Genomic DNA, 27,836 nt, shown 5'->3' with positions numbered 1-27,836 from the left:
ATGGACAAAAATTACCTTTTATAAAAACCGACACGGCGCGGTTTTCGAGCTGGCGGGGCATCCGCACCAGTCGGTGTGGCGGAGTGATTATTTTATCACCTCTATGTTTTGAAAGACGGAGGTGTCGATATATAACTTATTATGTTACAACAACACTGGTTTTATCTTTCCAACTGACCTCAAGATGTTATTATTGTCAGTCACAGGGCAACTTAAACATTAAACTTTGTGTTTCAATAGTAATTGTTTCTAAGTTCGCAGTTTGGAAGTTATCCATGCAGGCAAAGCTTTCGCAAGTTAATCAATGTTGGTCATCGCTCTGATTATTTCAGAGTCTCGAACATTGGCAAAATGACAACACATTTGAATATTTACTCAGGTTGGTAGCGCAGTGTTTATACCAAATATTTTGTTTATTTGGTGACAGCGGAAGTTTTCGACGTTGAACCTCAAGATCGAGTTGTTCCACTTCATTCTACAGCTGATATTACGTTCAAGTGTAAAACTAACCTCAATAATCCGATTTATTCGTGGAGGAAAGACAACAAACCATTGGATACAAGTAAGTTGTTCAGTGAACTGCAACTCTTATGTAAACTAAATTGGCGCCGTGCAGTGCAGCAAACTTTGATTTATTGTGTAGTTAAATGCAAATATATCGGCTTGTGTCCCACCACTAGGTCTGGTCTTATAACACCTGGTCAAATGCAGACTTGGCTTCTTTTTATCGAGCGAAAAGTTTGTTTGACATGAGCCAGAAACCGACCAAGAAACTTTGGAAACGCAAACATTAAAGCAATGCATTTTTTCAAAATATTATAATGTATTTAAATAAGATTAAAACCGCCGAATGCATGAGGTCTACATCCGTACGACCATCGGCATAGATTCATCAACACAAAGTAATTCACAACATTTAGAAACATAGAAATCTTACATATATTCAATTTTTGGGTGTTCCTGGTTTTCCCATTGAATATTTTATTCGGGGCACCTCTAGTCCCCCCGAATATCACCCAGGTATCAACGAGTATTGCAACAATTAAAACAAAAAATATAAAAAGACAACACAAAAGAAAAATGTTGGCGACACATAGTGGTTAGCTTGTCATTGAAATAATATCTGCAAGTGGGCGCTAAAGGGTAACGGGCAATGACAACAAAACAAAACAGGAACCAACACGCAGTGACATCTAGTGGTTTTGTCCATTAAAGGTATCGTCCACGAGTGGGCGCTAAGGTGAGGCTTTTCCGATTGTTTTTTGGCTGTTGCCCTCAAGTGTTTTAACTATAAATTTATTGGTGATTTACTATTTCGGGTATATATGTATGCCCATATATACCATATATTTTGAGCTTTCGGCTTCAGTGACGTGTGCATCACATTTGTATGGCGGAAAACAAAAAATACAACGAAACGTCGCGTGGACAAATTTTGTCGGTGTGCCATCCGGGAGTGGGCGCTATTATGTGTTGTCGGTATTTCTCTGGTTGTTGAAGGCGTTGACAACGTTGTCCAGGACCTCCTCGAGAAAGTAGTTGCCCCTATTTCGTTGGATAGATAGTTTTAAACGTAAATAGGATTTGCAAGATGTTACTAAGTGGCGGGGTATGTCATTGATGGGTCGTGTGTCGTGTTTTTCAGATAGTGTGTGTTAGTGAAGTGTTTAAAAGTGCTCCTAATGTTTTCGTGTGAGGTGTTGTGAAGTTGTGGAAAGGCGATGTGCAAAGGTGTGTCAAAAGGAGAGGTGTTTTGGTCAGATAAAGTTCGAAAGGCGTTGCGAATCAAGGAGAGAAGAGGCTGAATGGAAGGACAATTATGGAATAGGTGAGTAAAAGTTTCAAAGAGGTTGTTGGTCCAGAGGGAGGTAGGATTTTTGACAGTTTAACGGTAAAATTTTGTGGGTAAGCCGGTAATTGAAGGATTTTAAGTAATTTGGGAATATCGGGTGGTGGATTTGGACCCAGTCGTTGAATTGGTGAGGAGTCGTGGCGTTGTCGGAGGTATAGAGGTTTGGTTTTGCGCGTCATCAGTTCGGCTTCTGTGAGGTTGAAAGTTTTGATGAGGTCTAACAGGAATTTGTAGTGGGGAGAAGGTGTGGTTGCGTGTGGTAGAAAGTTTCTCGTTCTCAGGTGGAAAAGTTTGCTAAGGGGAAGGCCAAGATTATATTCGATGAATGAAAGTTGTGCGGTGGTCGGGGTTTCTTGAAGGCGGTGGTTTTAATATTGTTTGATAGGATAGAGAAGTGATAGGTCAGCGTAGAGGGGAATGTTTGCCGCGCCGTAACCGCCATGGTCACGACGGGCTGCCAGGATGTTAATTGGCAAGGTTGGATTGTTTGGGCCGACGACGAACTTTACCACAATGCCGTCGATCCGTTCTCGTTGCTGGGGTGGTAAGGGGTAAGTTTTAGCAAGGTATGAAATTTGGGGTAAAAGTATAGTCTTAGTGAGGATGCATTTAGAGTCAAAAGTAAGAAAAGGGTTGCTGATAGATCTGGCGCGGGATTGTAAAGAGGTGATTACTTTGTGCCATGTCGCGGTGATGTCTGATGGTGCGCCTATCGGGGTGTTTAACGGAGTTTTCGATTTAGGGTTCCACTTTATATTACACAAGGTCGGGTCGTCAATGGGAGGTCGAAGGATGGCAATCGCTTAGGTTTTGGTGGGGTTTAGTTTTAATCCAGAAAATTTAGCAAAATTGTCAATGAGGACGAGGGCTTTGGTGAGGGAGTGCCGATGAGCCACCACTAAGGTGACGTCGTCGGCGTAAGCGATTGCCTTGGGTGTGTTGCGGCATGGCACTGGGGTTGGAATGATAGCAGGGTTGTTTTGAAGGGCAACAAGAAGCAGATCTAGCGCAGTCACCTTGTCTGATACCTCTCCTTGTCTGATACCTCTGATCGGAAAGTCTGTTGTGGCAAAGCCGTTTACGAGGGCCCGGGAGTTGGCGCTAAATTGAAGTGCAGAAAGGTAATTAGTAAAGCAAGTGGGAAAGCGTTTGAGATGTAACTGAAGAAGTAGCCAGGAAAATGAAACAGAATCAAAAACTTTTTGAAAATCTAGGGAAATGAAGAAAGTGTCCGAATTGATGGAGGATGCGTGGTGGTGAAGATCGCGTAAGAGTAGAGTTGCGTTGGAGGTGGAGGAGCCGGGGGTAGCGAATTGGTTACATGAAAGAATGTCGGGTATGAAAGATTTTAATCGGAGGTTCAAAAGTTTCTGTAGGATTTTCAAATCGGTATTTAACAAGGAAATAGGGCGGTTAGGGTTAGATGGTGGGGTGGGATCGTTTTATTTATGAATGAGGGTTAAATGTCCAAGGTTAATATCTGCCGGGGTTTTGAAATAGGAGAAGTTGAGAGCATTGGTGAGGTCGGCCCCGATCAAGTCCCAGTAGCGCGAGTAAAAGGAATTAATTTAGAATAAAGGGTTTTGTCAGCTATGTTTTTTAAATTGAGGGTCGGAAGAGAGGGATTTCAGGATGGAGGTGCGGGATTTCGAAATATAAAGTTCCTTAAGGGAGTTTTTGGTGAATTGGAATTTATCAAAATTTTCAGGTGAAGGGTTATCGTTGAGGGTTTGGCGGTAGGTTTCCAATTGTTGCTGTAGGGTTTGGATTTCGTGTCGTGATTGTTGGGTCAGGAGTTTCGAATGGGTTTGGGCAAGGTGTTTAAATTTAAATTTTAGGGTTAGCCAGTAGTCCAAGGGGTTGGAATGAAGGGGAGCCAAGGTTTGCCATAAAGGGTAAGTTTGTTTGAAGTTGTGTGAAAACTGAGGGTCGTGGAGGATGTTAACATTGTTCTTCCAGGATCCACGGCCTCTTGGGGGCGTTGGCATTTCTTGTTAGTACAACGGGATGGGCTTGTGTAGGCCTCATCTGTGGCCCAATTGCCACAGCGGCATTTTAAGTGAGCAGTTCCACATAAGCATTTAATACTTTTGCCTGTGTACGCGGTAAACTTGTTATTGTTGGGCGTTGGCAGCTTTGGTCAAGCGCCCGACCCATATATCAAGAAGAAAACCTGATCGGGATTCGTGCCCAGAATATCCTGGGTTCAAATCCCGGTGTGGTAAAAAAAAAAAAAATTGTTGGGCGTTGGAGCGGTGTTTTTTTTGTTTTTTTTTACGCATACTAAATTTTTTTACACCTGAACGAATTTTAACAACGACAAAGAAAAGAGAAACAAAACAAGTTTTTACAAAGTATTCCACTTCCGTTTAAATTCGTTTACTTTATTGGTTCGTAGGCTACTGCAGTTTTTCTCTTCTGCTGCTCTAACTTGCTGTACTTGTCGAAGGAACATTGCAAAACAGGGTTGCATTTTGGCCATTTTACATTTATAAATACAAAATCTTGCTATCAGTAAAATTAAATTAATTAGTTTTTCCCGGTTCGTTTTTCCATTTTCTGTACCAAAAAGTTTAAGTTGATCGGTGATAACAATTCTTGCCATTAATTTGGCATCTAGCCAAGCACTAACAGTTTCCCAAAAATTTGCAACATTAACATACATACAAAATATATGATAAATTGTTTCAGTTTCGAGTCCACAAAAAACACATTCACCCGTGTCAACCAGTCCGAAGTCAAATAAAACGTCATTCATTACCAATGCCCGCAGATTTCATTTCATTTGAAAAGATCTTAATTTCGTTTGCAGGGTGCATTTAAAATTATTTATATATTGCGACTGCCATTGGTTTTCCGTTAGGGTCGATTGGGTGGTGATTGCCCATTTATTTTGCTGCTTTCTTGGGGGTTTTCTAATTTTTGATGCATAATATTCGTACTTGTTTTGCGGAATAAAACTTTTCATTGACATAGTCCCTAAGGCGGGTTAAAATAGTTGATCTATCGTAACTTGTTTCCCATTTTGTTGGTATGGCTTTTATGAGCTTAAGGTAATCTGTATAATTTTTGCTTAAATCTTCAAGCCCTCTGTCTGTAGTTGTTTGAAATGGCAATATTGCATGGATTCGTCAATGATTTGGTGGTATTCTAATATATCGCTTCGTATAAATGCATCAAAAGCACATGGTTTTCCTTTTATCTTTACTTCTTTATTGTACCATAATAAATTAATCGGAATTGCTCTTCTGGCACTTTCTAAAGTGTTTATTGGAAAGCAACGTTTCGTCTGCCATCCGGCGAGACTTCTTCAGGGTTATGTTATCAGTGAAGCATCACGCACATAAAACACTAAAAACGCAGGAAAAACGCAAGAAAAACACAAGGAAAAAGGAATAGATAACATTGGCACCGCTTGCATCGTCACGTAAACCAGGTGTGTAGCGGGGCGTAACATTTACAACAAGTTATTGTATACAGCTGGAAAATATACGCATTGCTCCTTATCGTTTATGCAATGGTCGTTTTTGTGTTATCTATTCCTTTTTCCTTGTGTTTTCCTTGTGTTTTTAGTGTTTTATGTGCGTGATGCTTCACTGTTGACATAACCCTGAAGAAGTCTCGCCGGATGGCAGACGAAACGTTGGTTTCCAATAAACACTTTAGAAACTAAGTGCCAGAAGAGCAATTCCGATTAATTAGTATGCCTGGCAACAAAAATAGCTGTACCGTAATAGTTTGTTATAAACCGTTTTGGTACCTTCCGCCGCATGTAAACAATCCCTCCACTCCTTAAGGGCCACCCAGAATGTACTTAATGGAGATGCTGCTTTAATAATTTTGCTGTTTGCCGTAAGATCACTGCATGCAATGCATACCATTTTGTTTACTGATGTTATATTTGTTTCGATAGTTTTCCACGGGGCCATAAAATTCGGATTCAAAATTTTTCTTATCCAAGAAAATCTTTGTGCTTTTATATAAGACCCGATGTCCATCATATCTATTCCCCCTTCCTCAACCTTTGCGCATAAAACATTTCTGCTTACTCTCTCCCAGTTTGATCCCCAAATAAATGTAAACAGTTTTTTTTTTAGTGGATTTTATAAAACTTACGGGAATTGTAACCGGAATGACACTTATTTTGTACAGCGGTGTAAGTTGGAGCGGTGTTAGCCAACTCGGGCTGCGGGATACGACGATGTACCGCCTCTAGTGTCTTGAGTATTTTTCCCTTTAACGGGCGTTGGGGCTCTAGAGAGTGGCGGCGCCATGGCAAATTCACGGGATCTTTTGTTGGGCAGTAAAATTTAACTCTTCCATTGGAAAATTGTAAAAGACCTTCTAGGAAAGTCCGCCAGCGAATGTTATGTTGCCGCAACAACGTTAGAATTTCGGGACGCTTCAGCCCTGGGTTGAAACGGGCGTCTACCTCCAAGTTTTCGTCCGTATCAAACGGATCTCGTGCTGGCACAGATCGGGCCGCCACACTGGGCCCGGCTACGGCTTTTGCAAAATTCATTTGCATATTGCAAAACAGAATATGGTGCGTCAAAAGACAAAGAACACACCCTGGACGCTTGTCCTTAACCTCTACTATACAAAACCCAATAGTGGCCCTAAACATTTGCGGAACATGCGATAGGCACTCATGCGAATCAAATGTTGTGATGTGATAACTGCGATTCAGATTGAATCATGGGCGCCTGACTCGATAACCCTTCTGGTTTTATCGGTGCCCAACCTATTTTATCGTTATTGGCCATACAACTTCTTTGCAAGATAAACGTAATACGATTTCTCAGCAACTCTACTTATTATAGAGAGACAGGGTGACTGTAGGCAGGTGGATTCGCTCCATATTTGGGCAACAATAAAATGTACCAGGAGCCACGCATGCGTTTAATTGTGTCGTAAACGTTTAAGTTTGACAATGTTTGTTCAGTCGTGTCGTTTTACCGGGTTTTATTGGGCAAGTGGTGACAAAAATTAACTTGAATAGAAAACGGACGTTAAATTGGATCACTGTCATAGGTGTGGAGGGAGGGAGGGGGACGGGGTTGTCATAAAGTTTAGGAAGTCATTGGTTTTACAAACCACTGACGACACAAAATTTATTCCCCTGTCGTTCGTCGTAAAAGTTAAAAATTAACATTTCGGTTACACAAATGGTCACGTGATCAGATAGCAAACAATGCCTACGTGAATCTTTATTGGAGAAACTTGGCGGTGTCTGCAATCTTACTCAAAACTCATTCATAAAGTTGCCGGGCAACTTGTTACCACAAAAATCCCTGTGTGTAAAATGAGTAGGACGGAAGGGTCTTGAGCGGGAAAACCTGATTGTCGTGCACAGTTGAGTGCACAGTTGAGTGCACTGTTGAGTGCACAGTTGAGTGCACAGTTGAGTGCATAGACCAAATAAATTGATTCGCATCAAAGTCTTAAACTTTTTCAACCTCAAGGGTTTGTTTGAATTTGTTCGATAGAAAATTTCTTGTTTTGTTTATACGGCCCATATGTCGGCATTCTCAACCAATCAATATTTACCACCCTGAATATCAATAAACAAGCGCGACGTCTCCTTGTGAAAACCTCAAACATCTGCTTCCAAAAACATGGGGATTCCAGACAATTTGCGCGACTAACATGTAGACACCTTAAAGTGCGCTGGAATTATTTGTAAGGAAAAATATAAAAGCTGCAATAAATATCTCGACATATATGTCTGTAGATAAGCTGGTTCTGCTTTGAAATACATGAGATGTTTTAATAAAATGAGAAGTTGTTGGATTTTATGCATTGGAAATACAAAATGTCGATGCAAGACAATATTTAACAGGAATCAACGTCAGTTCGACCACCACAGCTACATTTAATATTGTACTCTGCATTCTGTCAACCAGAATCGTGAAGAATATTTTGATGTTGGTGACGGAGAATTTTAAGCAAGATTCGAAGAAAAACTGCAGACACAGATAAGTAAGGTAGGAACTATAACGTCTGTAAGTCGGGGCTCAAAAGTTTTACATTCTACTGTTTATGTGGGGGGCCTTACATTATTTGATGACACACCGATTATTTCTGTGCTGCTGTGTGTTTCATTGAAATTCAACTTTATAGCCGTTCTACATACCGATACGTCAACAGAAGTTGCATCGTTCTAGGTTATCAGCGTTCAAGGTCATCAGTGTTCAACAACAATTTCCGCTAACATTACAGAATGATTTATTCATACTTTTTATGTTTAGGTTTATAGTAATAGAAGGTGTTGAACCCCAGCGACCGAACTACCACGTTGACGTCATGTTGGGGCTTAAGAGCACCTGTGGCTCAACCAAAAGCAATCCGAACCCGAACATGTTTAGTTTCCACCTCTATGTTACTTGGATTGGTTTTGTTCTGTTTATGACATCACAATGCGTAGGTGTGTTACAGAAATTATTTTTTTAGTTTAGCTCAGGATGATTGAGGAATTAAACAAATTTTACTGTTTATTTGACAGCAAGGAATATTTTCGACGTTGAACCTCAAGACCAAGTTGTTCCACGCGATTCTAAAGCTGATATTACGTTCAAGTGTAAAACTAACCTCAATAATCCGATCTATTTGTGGAGGAAAGACAACAAACCATTGAATACAAGTAAAATTTATATAAGCGTCTAAATTATCGCTACAATCGGTATTCGTGTTTTCAAAGGAAAAACAAAATAAAAGGTTCAAATTTAAAATCAATCCTGTTGCTCAAACAAATATTCAAACAAAGCATCTTACTTTCCCAAGGTGAATCTCGATTCCAAACTGTTGGCGGGACGTTAACAATCTCAAACCCACAACCAGGTGACGAGGCCAGCTACCAGTGTGTCGTCACAAGTGATGACAGCATCATTTTTAGTAACTAAGGAAACCTCACATTCGCATGTGAGTTCTTAATTCAGTCGTAATAACTTCCTCCACACCTTCGTCATGATTAATTGTTTCAGACATCGATCCATTTCCCCACGATAATCCGAGAAAATTCATTATTCCGGATAAAGTTGGAAGCGTTGTTTCTTGTCCAAAAACACTTTACGCGCCAGGTACGTTAATTGCAAATAAATTAAGGTTAATCACAAATGCAGTTGTTATAATTTCTAATCGAAACCACGGTAGTTATGACGTCATAACTTAACCGTACCTCCTCCGTGACGTAATTTGGTAAAAAAGTATTCTGTGACATTTTGAAGGCACGTGGGAACTACATGTGATTTCAAATCTTTTTTGCAATAATTAACGATAAATTAATTTCAAAAAATTAAAAACAAAATTTCAAGTTTTTAAAAAGTGTTGATTTTCAGATAATCAAGTTGAGTTCTACTGGGAAAAAGTAAATACCAATGGATTCAAGTCTGTTGAAAATGACAAAACTCATTATGTGTCTCAACTTGATGGGAGTTTGTTTTTTGTTAAACCAACGTTAGCAGATAGTGGCGAATATAGATGTGTTGTGAGAGGGAATTGGACGGTGAACGGCGTGACATGGGAACGAAAATCAAGTTCAATACAGTTGGAGGTTTCATATATTGGTAAGAATTGTTTCTTGCTGTATATTTATGCATCCAAGTGTCGGCCTCGCGCTCAAAGAGACCGACTGGAAATGAATGGCAACTCGGCCTCTAAGGCATTCTCTATCTCAAGGTTTACTGTTGGTGTTGTAGAACTCCTTTACACAAGTCTGTGCGTCTTGTAAATAGTCTAACTTTCGACTAAACACATATCCACCAAGTTTCAAACACCAGAGGGATGTTAGTTGACAAAAAAAATCGAAATTTAACAAAAGTTTGAACGCGCGTGACTCGGCCGCCTTACGAGGTAGCGACTTACTTTTTTCACACAAAGATAGATCACAGGCTAAACTTTCCAACGAAAGAAAAAAAAAAATTAAGTTAAGTTAAGTTAGAAAATTTTCGTTAATTTAAAATCTTTCGCAGAACTTTTTAAAGTGACTCAGAGAATTAGGAGAAAACGTTTATTATTTGATGGAGACTTAACGGGGCAGTAAACGCGCACATCAATCCAATATAGCTGCCAGACGCGCAAGTTGCCGTTAATTCCAGGCGATTTTCTTCGCCTAAACCAGTGGTTCTTAACCTTTTTTCTATCACTCCTCCTTTTAGTAACGGACTTGTGCCTTACGCCCCCCCAAACTGTAAATAGGTTTCATACCAAAAGCAATTGTGTTTTTGTCGATGTACCTAAATAAGATTTTTGATTCTTCACGTTTTAAAAAAGTCGATATTCATATGAAATCAAATGTATATGGGGCTAAAAAGCAACCACGCTGATGAACATGTGCGAAAGAAACAAAATGGTATGAACACCGATGAATCCATGAAGGTTGTCGAGTCAGGCACCCATGTTTAAGGTGATCACCTCACGGAATATCGCCGTCTGTCGTAGGACGGCTGCCAGTCGCACTGGGAGGCGCAAACGCCAACTCGGTTCTCAGAACGATATTAGAAAGAAAACCATTTTTGGGGTTGGACAAAAATACAGTCAGTGGAATTCTTACCAAGTCCATGTTACCGCGGGTGTAGATGATAGAAAACATGTAAGTAACTTTCTGTTACAGCTTTACGGGAGTTTAAACCCTCTCCCCGTTTGACGAACAATGCTCGTCGAAGTTTAGGAGATTTGTAAACGAGGTTTGAACAGGGAACGGTGTTTGGTAACCTCGTAAATCCCGAACGTTCCCGAACCACAGCGCTTACGTTGGCAGCCCAGGCAAATGCAGCCTAGCTGAATCAGCCATTTTACTGCGTTGGTTACTAAGCACGTTGAAGCACGCAGCATTGCAAAACATCAACATATGACACAAATGTCATGTAACTATTCATAAAAAATCACTAAGCCAGTAATGTGGTTTATTGTAACAAGCACAAAACTTACTCAATTCTAATAATTTGACACGTTTTAGATTGTTAGTAGGTTGACTTTTTATGGAGTTTGAACTGATGATACAAACTCGGTATGGGTGGGAGGGGAATATATAAGGAATCAAAAACAAAAAATATTTGTTTTATTTGCTCGTTTTTTAATGATTTTGCCAGGAAGCCATTTTGGTCCTGATGAGTAGTTGCGGGCATACACAAGCGGACCGATGGCTTGCTTCATTTCTGGCGTATGTTGATCTTGCCTATGATGAGGTGCGAAAAGTGACAGTAGGGTTCGCGGCTGACGACCATGTAGAATTTCGGCTGGAGTTTTAAATTCCAGTGCCGAATGGGGCGTACACCTGTACGTTGTCATGAGACATCGTGTTGCTGTAGTAAGATCATCTCCTGATGTCTTCCCTCCCGCACAAATTTTCTGCATTTCCCGCTTAAATGTCTGCACGAAGCGTTCTGCTTTTCCGTTCGAAGCGGGGTGATATGGGGGTGCATGGTGTGACTGAAATCGGGACACGTAAGGATACTTCGAGTGCGCGTCTACGCACACCAACCACATCTTGTTCAAGAAAGGCCCGGCATAATCCACATGAATGCTCTCGCAGGGCTTGGATGTCTTCGGCCAACTTCTGTATTGTTTGTCTGGCGCTTTTGCTGCTTGTCGACAAGGTGTGCAGCCTTTCACGAGATTCTCAATATCAGCATTGATACGCGGCCACCAGACGTAACGGCGGGCCATTTGTTTCATACGTGAAATGCCCCAATGTGCTTGGTGCAACATTTCTAATATTTTGGAACGAAGTACCTTTGGTACAACCACTCGGGTGTTGTTATCTCGTTGCAATATAATCACGTTGTCGTGGATCTAAAGCGACTGAGCGTAATTATAGTATGTACTTAGCTCGTCATTCGTAGTTGGGCGTTCTGGCCAGTTCCCAGTAGGGCGTCGATTTTTTATTGGGTGTCGAACATCTTGAGAAAAAACTGACGCATGAGAACGACCAGGTTTATTTCAATTAAAGGATTTCCTGTACTTTCTTGTAATAACGACAAAACAATTAAAAACCTTGCATGTTGCAGGCTGCTATGTCTCTTTTGAGGTCCGATTGAACGAAAAATGGCACTTGTTTCATAACAATGCCACGTGTTCGGTAATAATGCTCCATGTTTGGAAACAATAGTTAGTTTTAGGTATAACGTGGTTATTCGCTGAACGTTAAAGCAAGTGCTGACAGGTTTTGCATGGATTTTGTCCAAAAATTTATTGCGGTTGCGTTTATTTAGCCATCTAAACAGCAAATTTATTTTGGGTGGGGATCCCAAACGATCATGACATTAAAGTGCATGTGACACGGCCATGGCAACTTTGCGTAAAACTAAAGGTACATCTACAACAAACATATATCCAAAGTTTTTCGGTTCTAAAGCGTTTGCGTTTGTTTGATCAAAGTGCGTTACATTTTTAATAATTTGAGTGATGCAAAGATGATTTGAGTTGTTTGTATGCATGGAGTGAAAAGGTTAAATATTGATTCCTTTTTCAAGTGAAATTAAACAAGTTGTCAACGTGTGGTGGCAAAAGTTTTTTTCAAACAGAAAATTTATTTAGTAGTTCTGGGTGCGGATATTACGACCAGGTCTCGTGGCAATCATTAATCAAGCGTGACGTTGTCTATTTGCTTTCGCCCCTGTCGGGAAGAAGTTGCGAAGTTGCCAAACAAAGGTAAGTTTACTGCACAAAGGGGGGGCAGTCTGTATAAAAAGCAACCTTGTTCGATGAACGATCAGACAGAGGCTTGAACAGAAGTTGGAGCAGGGGTTCTGAAGCTGTTTAGGATCATGACGCACACCAAAGTTTAAAGTCAGTTGAAGTTTAAATGCTTCCAAGTAGTAACAGTTGTAATAATAGCCTGTCATTGAAATAGTATCTGCAAGTGGGCGCTAAAGGGTAACGGGCATTGACAAAATTTTTTTTTTTTTTTTTTTACCACACCGGGATTTGAACCCAGGAAATCCTGGGCACGAATCCCGATCAGGTTTTTTTCTTGGTATATGAGTCGGGCGCTTGACCAACAAAACAAAAACAAAACAGGAACCGACACGTAGTGACATCTAGTGGTTTTGTCCATTAAAGGTATCGTCCACGAGTGGGCGCTAAGGTGGGGCTTTTCCGATTGTTTTTTGGCTGTTGCCCTCAAGTGTTTTAACAATAAATTTTTTGGTGATTTTCTATTTCGGTTATATATGTATGCCCATATATACCATATATTTTAAGCTTTCGGCTTCAGTGACGTGTGTATTTTTTTTTATGGCGGAAAACAAAAAATACAACGAAACGTCGCGTGGACAAATTTTGTCGGTGTGCCATCCGGGAGTGGGCGCTATTATGGGGAGTCGGTATTTCTCTGGTTAAGGGTGTTGACAACGTGGGACAGGATTTCCTCGAGAAAGGGGTTGCCCCTATTTCGCTGTATAGATAGTTTTAAGCGCAAGGAGGTTTTGCAGGATGTTACCAAGTGGTAGGGTATGTCATTGATGGGTCGTGTGTCGTGTTTAATCCTGTTTCGTGTTTTTCAGATAGTGTGTGTTGGTGAGGTGTTAAGGAATGCTCCTAATGTTTTCTTGTAAGGTGTTGTATTGTGAAGTTGTGGAAAGGCGATGTGCAAAGGTGTGTCAAAAGGTGAGGTGTTTAGGTCAGATAAAGTTGGGCGAGGGCTTTGGTAAGGCAATATCGATGCGCCACCACTAGGGTGACGTCATCGGCGTAAGCGATTGCCTTGGGTGTGTTGCGGCATGGCACTGGGGATTGAATCGATAGAAGCGTTATTTTGAAGGGCAGCGAGAAGCGGATCTAGGGCAATCAGGAAGATGTTCAGACTAAGGGGGTCTCCTTGTCTGATACCTCTCCTAATCGGAAAATCCGTTGTGGCAAAGCCGTTTATGAAGGCCCGGGAGTTGGCGCTAGAGTGAAGTGCAGAAAGGTGGTTAGTAAAGCAAGTGTGAAAGTATTTGAGATGTAACTGGAGAAAGTAACCATAAGAATGAAACAGAATCGAAGGCTTTTTGAAAATCTAGGGAAATGAAGAAAGTGTCGGAAAATTAGGATTTTCAGATCGGCATTTAACAAGGAAATAGGGCGGTAATTATTTAAAAGGGTGGGAACGTTTTTTATGAATGAGGATTAAATGTACAAAGTTAAATTCTGCCGGTGTGTATGAATTGAAATAGGAGATGTTGAGAGCATTGGTGAGGTCGGCCCTGACCAGGTCCCAGTAGCGCGAGTAAAACTCGATGCTGAGACCGTCGGGGACGGGGGTTTTGCCAATGGGAAAGAGGGAAAGGGTTTGTTCAATTTTCTGTTGTGTGATGGGGCGTGAAAGTGCTTCAAGGTGCTGTTTCGGGATGGGTTTAGGAGGGATCTTAACAAAATTTTTATCGGGGCCGGGTGCTGGTAGTTGTTAGTCTGCGTGGAGTGTTTGAAAAAATTGTCGAGTATGTGAGGAGTTCCTTAGGGGTAGACAGAGGGGGACCGTGGATATCCTGGAGTTCGAGTATAGGGACGTGGCGGCGGGAAGGAATTAATTTAGAATAAAGGGTTTTGTCAGCTATGTTTTTAAATTGAGGGTCGGAAGAGAGGGATTTGAGAATGGAGGTGCGGGATTTCAAAATGTAGAGTTCCTTAAGGGAGTTTTTGGCGGATTGGAATTTATCAAAATTTCCAGGTGAAGGGTTATCGTTGAGGGTTTGGCGGTAGGTTTCCAATTGTTGCTGTAGGGTTTGAATTTCGTGTCGTGATTGTTGGGTCAGGAGTTTTGAATGGGTTTGGGCAAGGTGTTTAAATTTAAATTTTTTGGGTTAGCCAGTAGTCCAAGGGGTTGGAATGAAGGGGAGCCAAGGTTTGCCATAAGGGGTAGGTTTGTGTAAGGTTGTGAGAAAACTGAGGGTCGTTGAGGATGTTAACATTGTTCTTCCAGGATCCACGGCCTCTTGGGTGTGCAGAAATGAGGTTTAATGTAACTAACACTGCGTCATGCTGATCTGAAAATGGACAAGGGGAAAAGGAATGATGTTTGGGAATTAACTGTCTAGATATATATAATCTGTCGATGCGTGACTGGGTCCCTGGGGCGCGACGGGAGTATTGACGGAGGGTTGGGCAAAGGATACGAAAGGCGTCTAGCGGTTGGCTATTGGGGGGTGTCTGTCCAGGGCGGGGTCGACTACACAATTAAAATCACCGGTGAATACTATGGGGTGGGCCGAGGAGATATAGGGGAAGAGAGAGCCGAAGAATTTGTCATTGAATATGTAATTTTTTGTGCCGGAGGGTGCGTATATATTAACCAAGTGAAAGGTGTGGGTCAGGGTTGAAATGTCGGCCGCAATGATGCGACCGTCAGAGTCGGAAACTGAATTAAGAATTCGAAGATTGTAGGAGTTCAGAAGAACTGCGACACCATCGCAGGCTGGGCCTTTTAGAGGTGTCGAGTTTAAGAGGATGGGGCCGTGAGTCCATTCGGACTTCCACAGGGATTCGGTTTTGGGGGAGAATGAGTTTCTTGGAGGCAAAAAAGGTCAAAGTTTAAAGAGGAAAGGTACCGAAACAGGGCCCCTTGGTTGCCTGGCCTAAGCCGTTAACGTTCAACGTGCATATACGTATATAAGATATAGGCGCCATTTTGAATGAAAAAAAAACAAAGTCACGTGGTATTGAGTTGGGTTATCTTAAAGACAGGTGATGTTAAAGTCATTTGGTATGACCGCTTTGCTATTACACACGATTTGTTCCCCGGGCAATAGATTATAAACAGCGCTGCAGGTACAACTAATCAAACGCCGTTGGCATTTCTTGTTAGTACAACGGGATGGGCTTGTGTAGGCCTCATCTGTGGCCCAATTGCCACAGCGGCATTTTAAGTGAGCAGTTCCACATAAGCATTTAATACTTTTGCCTGTGTACGCGGCATGGCAACATACCGTTTTCTTCGGAATCGGTGGTGATTCACTCTGCTTCCGTTTGCGGGGACGCACTTCGGTGAATCCGCATTACTGGTTTCGGTGTGGATGTGGCCACAGGTGATGATTGGTGTTTTGGCGTTGTAGCGGTATCAGCCAACTCGGGCCGCGGGATACGGTGATGTACCGCCTCTGGTGACTTGTTATCTCGAGCACCGATGACCGTTGCGGCGCTAGAGGGTGGTAGCGCCTCTGCAGACTTGTTATTGTTGGGCGTTGGAGCGGTGTTTTTTTTGTTTTTTTTACGCATACTAAATTTATTTACACCTGAACGAATTTTAACAACGACAAAGAAAAGAGAAACAAAACAAGTTTTTACAAAGTATTCCACTTCCGTTTAAATTCGTTTACTTTATTGGTACGTACTGCAGTTTTTTCTTCTGCTGCTCTAACTTGCTGTACTTGTCGACGAAACATTGTAAAACAGGGTTGCATTTTGGCCATTTTACATTTATAAATACAAAATCTTGCTATCAGTAAAATTTAATTAATTAGTTTTTCCCGGTTCGTTTTTCCATTTTCTGTACCAAAAAGTTTAAGTTGATCGGTGATAACAATTCTTGCCATTAATTTGGCATCTAGCCATGCACTAACATTTTCCCAAACATTTGCAACATTAACACTCATACAAAATATATGATAAATTGTTTCAGTTTCGAGTCCACAAAAAACACATTCACCCGTGTCAACCAGTCCGAAGCCAAATAAAACGTCATTCATTACCAATGCCCTCAAATTTAATTTAATTTGAAAAGATCTTAATTTCGTTTCCAGGGTGCATTTAAAGTTATTTATATATAGCGACTGCCATTGGGTTTCCGTTAGGGTTGACTGGGTGTAGATTGCCCATTTATTTTGCTGCTTTCTTGGGGGTTTTCTAATTTTTGACGCATAATATTCGTAAACTCGTTTTGCGGAATGAAACGTTTCACTGACATAGTCCCTAAGGCTGGTTAAAATAGTTGATCTATCTATTTCTATGTCGTAGCTTGTTTCCCATTTTGTTGGTATGGCTTTTTTTAGCTTAAAGGTAATCTGTATAATTTTGGTTCAAATCTTTAAGTCCTCTACTCTGTAGTTCTTTGAAATGGCAGTATTGCAGGGAGTCGTCAATGATTTGGTGGTATTCTAATATACCGTTTCGTATAAATGCATCAAAAGCACATGGTTTTCCTTTTATCTTTACTTCGTTTATGCAATGGTCGTTTTTGTGTTATCTTTTTCCTTGTGTTTTTCTTGCGTTTTTAGTGTTTTATGTGCGTGATGCTTCACTGCGGGATACGGCGATGTACCGCCTCTAGTGTCTTGAGTATTTTTCCCTTGACGGGCGTTGGCGCGCTAGAGAGTGGCGGCGCCATGGCAAATTCACGGGATCTTTTGTTGGGAAGTAAAATTTAACTCTTCCATTGGAAAATTGTAATAGACCTTCTAGGAAAGTCCGCCAGCGAATGTTATGTTGCCGCAACAACGTTAGAATTTCGGGACGCTTCAGCCCTGGGTTGAAACGGGCGTCCACCTTCAAATTTTCGTCCGTATCAAACGGAACACGTGCTGGCACAGATCGGGCCGCCACACTGGGCCCGGCTATGGCTTTTGCAAAATTCATTTGCATATTGCAAAAACAGAATATGGTGCGTCAAAAGACAAAGAACACACCCTGGCCGCTTGTCCCTAACCTCTACTATACAAAACCCAATAGTGGCCCTAAACATTTGCGGAACATGCGATAGGCACTCATGCGAATCAAATGTTGTGATGTGATAACTGCGATTCAGATTGAATCACGGGCGCCTGACTCGATAACCTTCTGGTTTTATCGGTGCCCAACCTATTTTATCGTTATTGGTCATACAACTTCTTTGCAAGATAAACAAAATACGATTTCTCAGCAACTTTACTTATTATAGAGAGACAGGGTGACTGTAGGCAGGTGGATTCGCTCCATATTTGGGCAACAATAAAATGTACAAGGAACCACGCATGCGTTTAATTGTGTCGTAAACGTTAAAGTTTGATAATTGCTTGTTTAGTCGTGTCGTTTTACCGGGTTTTATTGGGCAAGTGGTGACAAAAATTAACTTGAATAGAAAACGGACGTTAAATTGGATCACTGTCATAGGTGTGGAGGGAGGGAGGGGGACGGGGTTGTCATAAAGTTTAGGAAATCATCGGTTTTACAAACCACTGACGACACAAAATTTATTCCCCTGTCGTTCGTCGTAAAAGTTAAAAATTAACATTTCGGTTACACAAATGGTCACGTGATCAGATAGCAAACAATGCCTACGTGAATCTTTATTGGAGAAACTTGGCGGTGTCTGCAATCTTACTCAAAACTCATTCATAAAGTTGCCGGGCAACTTGTTACCACAAAAATCCCTGTGTGTAAAATGAGTAGGACGGAAGGGTCTTGAGCGGGAAAACCTGATTGTCGTGCACAGTTGAGTGCACAGTTGAGTGCACTGTTGAGTGCACAGTTGAGTGCACAGTTGAGTGCATAGACCAAATAAATTGATTCGCATCAAAGTCTTAAACTTTTTCAACCTCTAGGGTTTGTTTAAATTTGTTCGATAGAAAATTTCTTGTTTTGTTTATACGGCCCATATGTCGGCATTCTCAACCAATCAATATTTACCATCCTGAATATGAACAACAAGCGCGACGTCTCCTTGTGAAAAAACCTCAAACATCTGCTTCCAAAAACATGGGGATTCCAATTTGCGCGACTAACATGAAGACACCTTAAAGTGCGCTGGAATTATTTGTAAGGAAAAATATAAAAGCTGCAATAAATATCTCGACATATATGTCTGTAGATAAGCTGGTTCTGCTTTGAAATACATGAGATGTTTTAATAAAATGAGAAGTTGTTGGATTTTATGCATTGGAAATACAAAATGTCGATGCAAGACAATATTTAACAGGAATCAACGTCAGTTCGACCACCACAGCTACATTTAATATTGTACTCTGCATTCTGTCAACCAGAATCGTGAAGAATATTTTGATGTTGGTGACGGAGAATTTTAAGCAAGATTCGAAGAAAAACTGCAGACACAGATAAGTAAGGTAGGAACTATAACGTCTGTAAGTCGGGGCTCAAAAGTTTTACATTCTACTGTTTATGTGGGGGGCCTTACATTATTTGATGACACACCGATTATTTCTGTGCTGCTGTGTGTTTCATTGAAATTCAACTTTATAGCCGTTCTACATACCGATACGTCAACAGAAGTTGCATCGTTCTAGGTTATCAGCGTTCAAGGTCATCAGTGTTCAACAACAATTTCCGCTAACATTACAGAATGATTTATTCATAGTTTTTATGTTTAGGTTTATAGTAATAGAAGGTGTTGAACCCCAGCGACCGAACTACCACGTTGACGTCATGTTGGGGCTTAAGAGCACCTGTGGCTCAACCAAAAGCAATCCGAACCCGAACATGTTTAGTTTCCACCTCTATGTTACTTGGATTGGTTTTGTTCTGTTTATGACATCACAATGCGTAGGTGTGTTACAGAAATTATTTTTTTAGTTTAGCTCAGGATGATTGAGGAATTAAACAAATTTTACTGTTTATTTGACAGCAAGGAATATTTTCGACGTTGAACCTCAAGACCAAGTTGTTCCACGCGATTCTAAAGCTGATATTACGTTCAAGTGTAAAACTAACCTCAATAATCCGATCTATTTGTGGAAGAAAGACAACAAACCATTGAATACTAGTAAAATTTTTATAAGCGTCTAAATTATCGCTACAATCGGTATTCGTGTTTTCAAAGGAAAAACAAAATAAAAAGTTCAAGTTTAAAATCAATCCTGTTGCTCAAACAAATATTCAAACAAAGCATCTTATTTTCCCAAGGTGAATCTCGATTCCAAACTGTTGGCGGGAAGTTAACAATCTCAAACCAACAACCAGGTGACGAGGCCAGCTACCAGTGTGTTGTCACAAGTGATGACGGCATCATTGTCAGTAACTATGGCAACCTTACATTCGCATGTGAGTTGTTAGTTCAGTCGTGATAACTTCCTCCACACCTTCGTCATGATTAATTGTTTCAGACATCGATCCATTTCCCAAAGATAATCCGAGAAAATTCATTATTCCGGATAAAGTTGGAAGCGTTGTTTCTTGTCCAAAAACACTTTACGCACCAGGTACGTTAATTGCAAACAAATTAAGGTTAATCACAAATGCAGTTGTTGTATTTTCTAATCGAAACCACGGTAGTTATGACGTCATAACTTAACCGTACCTCCTCCGTGACGTAATTTGGTAAAAAAGTATTCTGTGACATATTGAAGGCACGTGGGAACTACATGTGATTTCAAATCTTTTTTGCAATAATTAACGATAAATTAATTTCAAAAAATTAAAAACAAAATTTCAAGTTTTTAAAAAGTGTTGATTTTCAGATAATCAAGTTGAGTTCTACTGGGAAAAAGTAAATACCAATGGATTCAAGTCTGTTGAAAATGACAAAACTCATTATGTGTCTCAACTTGATGGGGGTTTGTATTTTGTTAAACCAACGTTAGCAGATGGTGGCGAATATAGATGTGTTGTGAGAGGGAATTGGACGGTGAACGGCGTGACATGGGAACGAAAATCAAGTTCAATACAGTTGGAGGTTTCATATATTGGTAAGAATTGTTTCTTGCTGTATATTTATGCATCCAAGTGTCGGCCTCGCGCTCAAAGAGACCGACTGGAAATGAATGGCAACTCGGCCTCTAAGGCATTCTCTATCTCAAGGTTTACTGTTGGTGTTGTAGAACTCCTTTACACAAGTCTGTGCGTCTTGTAAATAGTCTAACTTTCGACTAAACACATATCCACCAAGTTTCAAACACCAGAGGGATGTTAGTTGACAAAAAAAATCGAAATTTAACAAAAGTTTGAACGCGCGTGACTCGGCCGCCTTACGAGGTAGCGACTTACTTTTTTCACACAAAGATAGATCACAGGCTAAACTTTCCAACGAAAGAAAAAAAAAAATTAAGTTAAGTTAAGTTAGAAAATTTTCGTTAATTTAAAATCTTTCGCAGAACTTTTTAAAGTGACTCAGAGAATTAGGAGAAAACGTTTATTATTTGATGGAGACTTAACGGGGCAGTAAACGCGCTCATCAATCCAATATAGCTGCCAGACGCGCAAGTTGCCGTTAATTCCAGGCGATTTTCTTCGCCTAAACCAGTGGTTCTTAACCTTTTTTCTACCACTCCTCCTTTTAGTAACGGACTTGTGCCTTACGCCCCCCCCAAACTGTAAATAGGTTTCATACCAAAAGCAATTGTGTTTTTGTCGATGTACCTAAATAAGATTTTTGATTCTTCACGTTTTAAAAAAGTCGATATTCATATGAAATCAAATGTATATGGGGCTAAAAAGCAACCACGCTGATGAACATGTGCGAAAGAAACAAAATGGTATGAACACCGATGAATCCATGAAGGTTGTCGAGTCAGGCACCCATGTTTAAGGTGATCACCTCACGGAATATCGCCGTCTGTCGTAGGACGGCTGCCAGTCGCACTGGGAGGCGCAAACGCCAACTCGGTTCTCAGAACGATATTAGAAAGAAAACCATTTTTGGGGTTGGACAAAAATAAAGTCAGTGGAATTCTTAGCAAGTCCATGTTACCGTGGGTGCAGATGATAGAAAACATGTAAGTAACTTTCTGTTACAGCTTTACGGGAGTTTAAACCCTCTCCCCGTTTGACGAACAATGCTCGTCGAAGTTTAGGAGATTTGTAAACGAGGTTTGAACAGGGAACGGTGTTTGGTAACCTCGTAAATCCCGAACGTTCCCGAACCACAGCGCTTACGTTGGCAGCCCAGGCAAATGCAGCCTAGCTGAATCAGCCATTTTACTGCGTTGGTTACTAAGCACGTTGAAGCACGCAGCATTGCAAAACATCAACATATGACACAAATGTCATGTAACTATTCATAAAAAATCACTAAGCCAGTAATGTGGTTTATTGTAACAAGCACAAAACTTCCTCAATTCTAATAATTTGACACGTTTTAGATTGTTAGTAGGTTGACTTTTTATGGAGTTTGAACTGATGATACAAACTCGGTATGGGTGGGAGGGGAATATATAAGGAATCAAAAACAAAAAATATTTGTTTTATTTGCTCGTTTTTTAATGATTTTGCCAGGAAGCCATTTTGGTCCTGATGAGTAGTTGCGGGCATACACAAGCGGACCGATGGCTTGCTTCATTTCTGGCGTATGTTGATCTTGCCTATGATGAGGTGCGAAAAGTGACAGCAGAGTTCGCGGCTGACGCCCATGTAGAATTTCGAAGCGGGGTGATGTGGTGTGGCCGGACTGAAATCGGGACACGTAAGGATACTTCGAGTGCGCGTCTACGCACACCAACCACATCTTGTTCAAGAAAGGCCCGGCATAATCCACATGTATGCGCTCCCAGGGCTTGGATGTCTTCGGCCAACTTCTGTATTGTTTGTCTGGCGCTTTTGCTGCTTGTCGACAAGGTGTGCAGCCTTTCACGAGATTCTCAATATCAGCATTGATACGCGGCCACCAGACGTAACGGCGGGCCATTTGTTTCATACGTGAAATGCCCCAATGTGCTTGGTGCAACATTTCTAATATTTTGGAACGAAGTACCTTTGGCACAACCACTCGGGTGTTGTTATCTCGTTGCAATATAATCACGTTGTCGTGGATCTAAAGCGACTGAGCGTAATTATAGTATGTACTTAGCTCGTCATTCGTAGTTGGGCGTTCTGGCCAGTTCCCAGTAGGGCGTTGATTTTTTATTGGGTGTCGAACATCTTGAGAAAAATTGTCGTGCGTGTCGAATAGCAAAATGTTGTATCTGGTAACTGACGCATGAGAACGACCAGGTTTATTTCAATTAAAGGATTTCCTGTACTTTCTTGTAATAACGACAAAACAATTAAAAACCTTGCATGTTGCAGGCTGCTATGTCTCTTTTGAGGTCCGATTGAACGAAAAATGGCACTTGTTTCATAACAATGCCACGTGTTCGGTAATAATGCTCCATGTTTGGAAACAATAGTTAGTTTTAGGTATAACGTGGTTATTCGCTGAACGTTAAAGCAAGTGCTGACAGGTTTTGCATGGATTTTGTCCAAAAATTTATTGCGGTTGCGTTTATTTAGCCATCTAAACAGCAAATTTATTTTGGGTGGGGATCCCAAACGATCATGACATTAAAGTGCATATGACACGGCCATGGCAACTTTGCGTAAAACTAAAGGTACATCTACAACAAACATATATCCAAAGTTTTTCGGTTCTAAAGCGTTTGCGTTTGTTTGATCAAAGTGCGTTACATTTTTAATAATTTGAGTGATGCAAAGATGATTTGAGTTGTTTGTATGCATGGAGTGAAAAGGTTAAATATTGATTCCTTTTTCAAGTGAAATTAAACAAGTTGTCAACGTGTGGTGTGAAAAGTTTTTTTCAAACAGAAAATTTATTTAGTAGTTCTGGGTGTGGATATTACGACCAGGTCTCGTGGAAATCATTAATGAAGCGTGACGTTGTCTATTTGCTTTCGCCTCGGTGGGGAAGAAGTTGCGAAGTTGCCAAACAAAGGTAAGTTTACTGCACAGAGAGGGGGGCAGTCTGTATAAAAAGCAACCTTGTTCGATGAACGATCAGACAGAGGCTTGAACAGAAGTTGGAGCAAGGGTTCTGAAGCTGTTTAGGATCACGACGCACACCAAAGTTTAAAGTCAGTTGAAGTTTAAATGCATCAAGTAGTAACAGTTGTAATTATAGCCTGTCATTGAAATAGTATCTGCAAGTGGGCGCTAAAGGGTAACGGGCAATGACAACAATTTTTTTTTTTTTTTTTTACCACACCGGGATTTGAACCCAGGACATCCTGGGCACGAATCCCGATCAGGTTTTTTTCTTGGTATATGAGTAGGACGCTTGACCAACAAAACAAAAGCAAAACAGGAACCGACACGTAGTGACATCTAGTGGTTTTGTCCATTAAAGGTATCGTCCACGAGTGGGCGCTAAGGTGGGGCTTTTCCGATTGTTTTTTGGCTGTTGCCCCCAAGTGTTTTAACTATAAATTTGTTGGTGATTTACTATTTCGGTTATATATGTATGCCCATATATACCATATATTTTAAGCTTTCGGCTTCAGTGACGTGTGCATTTTTTTTATGGCGGAAAACAAAAAATACAACGAAACGTCGCGTGGACAAATTTTGTCGGTGTGCCATCCGGGAGTGGGCGCTATTATGGGGAGTCGGTATTTCTCTGGTAAAGGGTGTTGACAACGTCGGCCAGGATTTCCTCGAGAAAGGGGTTGCCCCTATTTCGTTGGATAGATAGTTTTAAGCGTAAAGAGGTTTTGCAGGATGTTACCAAGTGCCGGGGTATGTCATTGATGGGTCGTGTGTCGTGTTTAATTCTGTTTCGTGTTTTCCAGATAGTGTGTGTTGGTGAGGTGTTAGGGCAACGAGAAGCGGATCTAGCGCAGTCAGGAAGATGTTCAGACTAAGGGGGTCTCCTTGTCTGATACCTCTCCTAATCGGAAAATCCGTTGTGGCAAAGCCGTTTACGAAGGCCCGGGAGTTGGCGCTAGAGTGAAGTGCAGAAAGGTAGTTAGTAAAGCAAGTGTGGAAGTATTTGAGATGTAACTGGAGAAAGTAACCATAAGAATGAAACATACTCGAAGGTTTTTTGAAAATCTAGGGAAATGAAGAAAGTGTCGGAAAATTAGGATTTTCAGATCGGCATTTAACAAGGAAATAGGGCGGTAATTATTTAAAAGGGTGGGAACGTTTTTTATGAATGAGGGTTAAATGTACAAAGTTAAATTCTGCCGATGTGTATGAATTGAAATAGGAGATGTTGAGAGCATTGGTGAGGTCGGCCCTGACCAGGTCCCAGTAGCGCGAGTAAAACTCGATGCTGAGACCGTCGGGGACGGGGGTTTTGCCAATGGGAAAGAGGGAAAGGGTTTGTTCAATTTTCTGATGTGTGATGGGGCGTGAAAGTGCTTCAAGGTGCTGTTCCGGGATGGGTTTAGGAGGGATCTTAACAAAATTTTTATCGGGGCCGGGTGCTGGTAGTTGTTAGTCTGCGTAGAGTGTTTGAAAACATGTCGGGTATGTGAGAGGAGTTCCTTAGGAGTAGACAGAGGGGAATACCGTGGATATCCTGGAGTTCGAGTATAGGGACGTGGCGGCGGGAAGGAATTAATTTAGAATAAAGGGTTTTGTCAGCTATGTTTTTAAATTGAGGGTCGGAAGAGAGGGATTTGAGAATGGAGGTGCGGGATTTCAAAATGTAAAGTTCCTTAAGGGCGGATTGGAATTTATCAAAATTTTCAGGTGAAGGGTTATCGTTGAGGGTTTGGCGGTAGGTTTCGAATTGTTGCTGTAGGGTTTGGATTTCGTGTCGTGATTGTTGGGCCAGAGTTTTGAATGGGTTTGGGCAAGGTGTTTAAATTTAAATTTTTTGGGTTAGCCAGTAGTCCAAGGGGTTGGAATGAAGGGGAGCCAAGGTTTGCCATAAGGGGTAGGTTTGTGTAAGGTTGTGAGAAAACTGAGGGTCGTTGAGGATGTTAACATTGTTCTTCCAGGATCCACGGCCTCTTGGGGGTTGGCGGTTGGCTATTGGGGGTGTCTGTCCAGGGCGGGGTCGATTACACAATTAAAATCACCGGTGAATACTATGGGGTGGGCCAAGGAGATATAGGGGAAGAGAGAGTCGAAGAATTTGTTATTGAATATGTAATTTTTAGTGCCGGAGGGTGCGTATATATTAACTAAGTGAAAAGTGTGGGTCAGGGTTGAAATATCGGCCGCAATAATGCGACCGTCAGATTCAGAAACGGAGTTAAGAATTCGAAGATTGTAGGAGTTTAGAAGAACTGCGACACCCCCGCAGGCTGGTCCTTTTAGAGGTGTCGAGTTTAAGAGGATGGGGCCGTGAGTCCATTCGGACTTCCACAGGGATTCGGTATGGGGGCAGAATGAGTTTCTTGAAGGCAAAAAATGTCAAAGTTCAAAGAGGAAAGGTACCGAAACAGGGCCCCTTGGTTGCCTGGCCTAAGCCGTTAACGTTCAACGTGCATATACGTATATAAGATATAGGCGCCATTTTGAATGAAAAAAAAAACAAAGTCACGTGGTATTGAGTTGGGTTATCTTAAAGACAGGTGATGTTAAAGTCATTTGGTATGACCGCTTTGCAATTACACACGATTTGTTCCCCGGGCAATAGATTAAACAGCGCTGCAGGTACAACTAATCAAAAGCCGTTGGCATTTCTTGTTAGTACAACGGGATGGGCTTGTGTAGGCCTCATGTGCGGCCCAATTGCCGCAGCGGCATTTTAAGTGAGCAGTTCCACATAAGCATTTAATACTTTTGCCTGTGTACGCGGTATGGCAACATACCGTTTTCTTCGGAATCGGTGGTGATTCACTCTGCTTCCGTTTGCGGGGACGCACTTCGGTGAATCCCTCGTCGTTCCGCATTACTGGTTTCGGTGTGGATGTGGCCACAGGTGATGATCCGTGTGTCGGCATTGTAGCGGTATCAGCCAACTCGGGCCGCGGGATACGGTGATGTACCGCCCCTGGTGACTTGTTATCTCGAGCACCGATGACCGTTGCGGCGCTAGAGGGTGGTAGCGCCTCTGCAGACTTGTTATTGTTGGGCGTTGGAGCGGTGTTTTTTTTACGCATACTAAATTTATTTACACCTGAACGAACTTTAACAACGACAAAGAAAAGAGAAACAAAACAAGTTTTTACAAAGTATTCCACTTCCCAAGAAACGTACGCAAATCACAAATCAACATTAAAATTACAAAGTATTCCATTTCAATTTAAATTCATTTACTTTATTGGTTCTTAATGCAGTTTTTTTTTCTGCTGCCCTTGCTGTACTTGTCGAAGGAACATTGCAAAACAGGGTTGCACTTTGGCCATTTTACATTTATATAAATACAAAATCTTGCTATCAGTAAAATTTAATTAATTAGTTTTTCCCGGTTCGTTTTTCCATTTTCTGTACCAAAAAGTTTAAGTTGATCGGTGATAACAATTCTTGCCATTAATTTGGCATCTAGCCAAGCACTAACAGTTTCCCAAAAATTTGCAACATTAACACACATACAAAATATATGATAAATTGTTTCCGTTTCGAGTCCACAAAAAAACACATTCACCCGTGTCAACCAGTCCGAAGCCAAATAAAACGTCATTCATTACTAATGCCCTCAAATTTAATTTAATTTGAAAGGATCTTAATTTCGTTTCCAGGGTGCATTTAAAATTATTTATATATATCGAGTGCCAGTGGGTTTCCGTTAGGATCAATTTGGTGGTGATTGCCCATTTATTTTGCTGCTTTCTTGGGGGTTTTCTAATTTTTGATGCATAATATTCGTAAACTTGTTTTGCGGAATAAAACTTTTCATTGACGTAGTCCCTAAGGCGGGTTAAAATAGTTGATCTATCTATTTCTATGTCGTAATTTGTTTCCCATTTTGTTGGTATGGCTTTTATTAGCTTAAGGTAATCTGTATAATTTTGGTTCCAATTCTTCCAGTCCTCTACTCTGTAGTTGTTTGAAGTGGCAATATTGCAGGGATTCGTCAATGATTTGGTGGTATTCTAATATACCGCTTCGTATGAATGCATCAAAAGCGCATGGTTTTCCTTTTATCTTTATTTCTCTATTGTACCGTAATAAATTAATCGGAATTGCTCTTCTGGCACTTAGTTTCTAAAGTGTTTATTGGAAACCAACGTTTCGTCTGCCATCCGGCGAGACTTCTTCAGGGTTATGTCAACAGTGAAGCATCACGCACATAAAACACTAAAAACGCAGGAAAAAGCAGGAAAAACACAAGGAAAAAGGAATAGATAACATTGGCACCGCTTGCATCGTCACGTGAACCAGGTGTGTAGCGGGGCGTAACATTTACAACAAGTTGTTGTATACAGCTGGAAAATACACGCATTGCTCCTTATCGTTTATACAATGGTCGTTTTTG

General features: G+C 41.1%; 2 protein-coding genes and 1 long non-coding RNA gene across 3 annotated transcripts in view; all 3 read left to right on the top strand.

The window, feature by feature from the left end:
- LOC145914358 (contactin-3-like) overlaps positions 1-27,836 on the top strand; it is a 64,753-nt gene that overhangs the window by 18,971 nt on the left and 17,946 nt on the right. The window lies entirely within an intron of this gene.
- Positions 7,668-9,360, top strand: LOC145911224 (contactin-1-like). Its single transcript, XM_082998499.1, has 6 exons — positions 7,668-7,675; positions 8,104-8,279; positions 8,358-8,495; positions 8,636-8,773; positions 8,836-8,931; positions 9,190-9,360. The coding sequence occupies exons 1-4, from the start codon at positions 7,668-7,670 to the stop codon at positions 8,752-8,754; spliced, it is 441 nt and encodes a 146-aa protein (XP_082854625.1). The 3' UTR covers positions 8,755-8,773; positions 8,836-8,931; positions 9,190-9,360.
- Positions 19,679-20,525, top strand: LOC145914511 (uncharacterized). The gene is made up of 3 exons (XR_014403383.1): positions 19,679-19,798; positions 19,861-19,956; positions 20,215-20,525. It is a non-coding gene; the product is annotated as an uncharacterized LOC145914511 (long non-coding RNA).

This window comes from Ascidia mentula, chromosome 1, assembly GCF_947561715.1.
Source record: "Ascidia mentula chromosome 1, kaAscMent1.1, whole genome shotgun sequence".
Lineage (NCBI taxonomy): Eukaryota > Metazoa > Chordata > Ascidiacea > Phlebobranchia > Ascidiidae > Ascidia > Ascidia mentula.
The sequence above is the reverse complement of the archived record's forward strand: the minus strand, read 5'-3'. Positions and strand labels throughout refer to the sequence as shown.

Excerpts from the sequence above, each read along its gene's own strand:
- LOC145911224 (XM_082998499.1), top strand. Across the intron at positions 8,280-8,357 it reads TATGACATCACAATGCGTAG|CAAGGAATATTTTCGACGTT; the intron begins GTGTGTTACAGA and ends TTTATTTGACAG. Across the intron at positions 8,496-8,635 it reads CAACAAACCATTGAATACAA|GTGAATCTCGATTCCAAACT; the intron begins GTAAAATTTATA and ends TACTTTCCCAAG.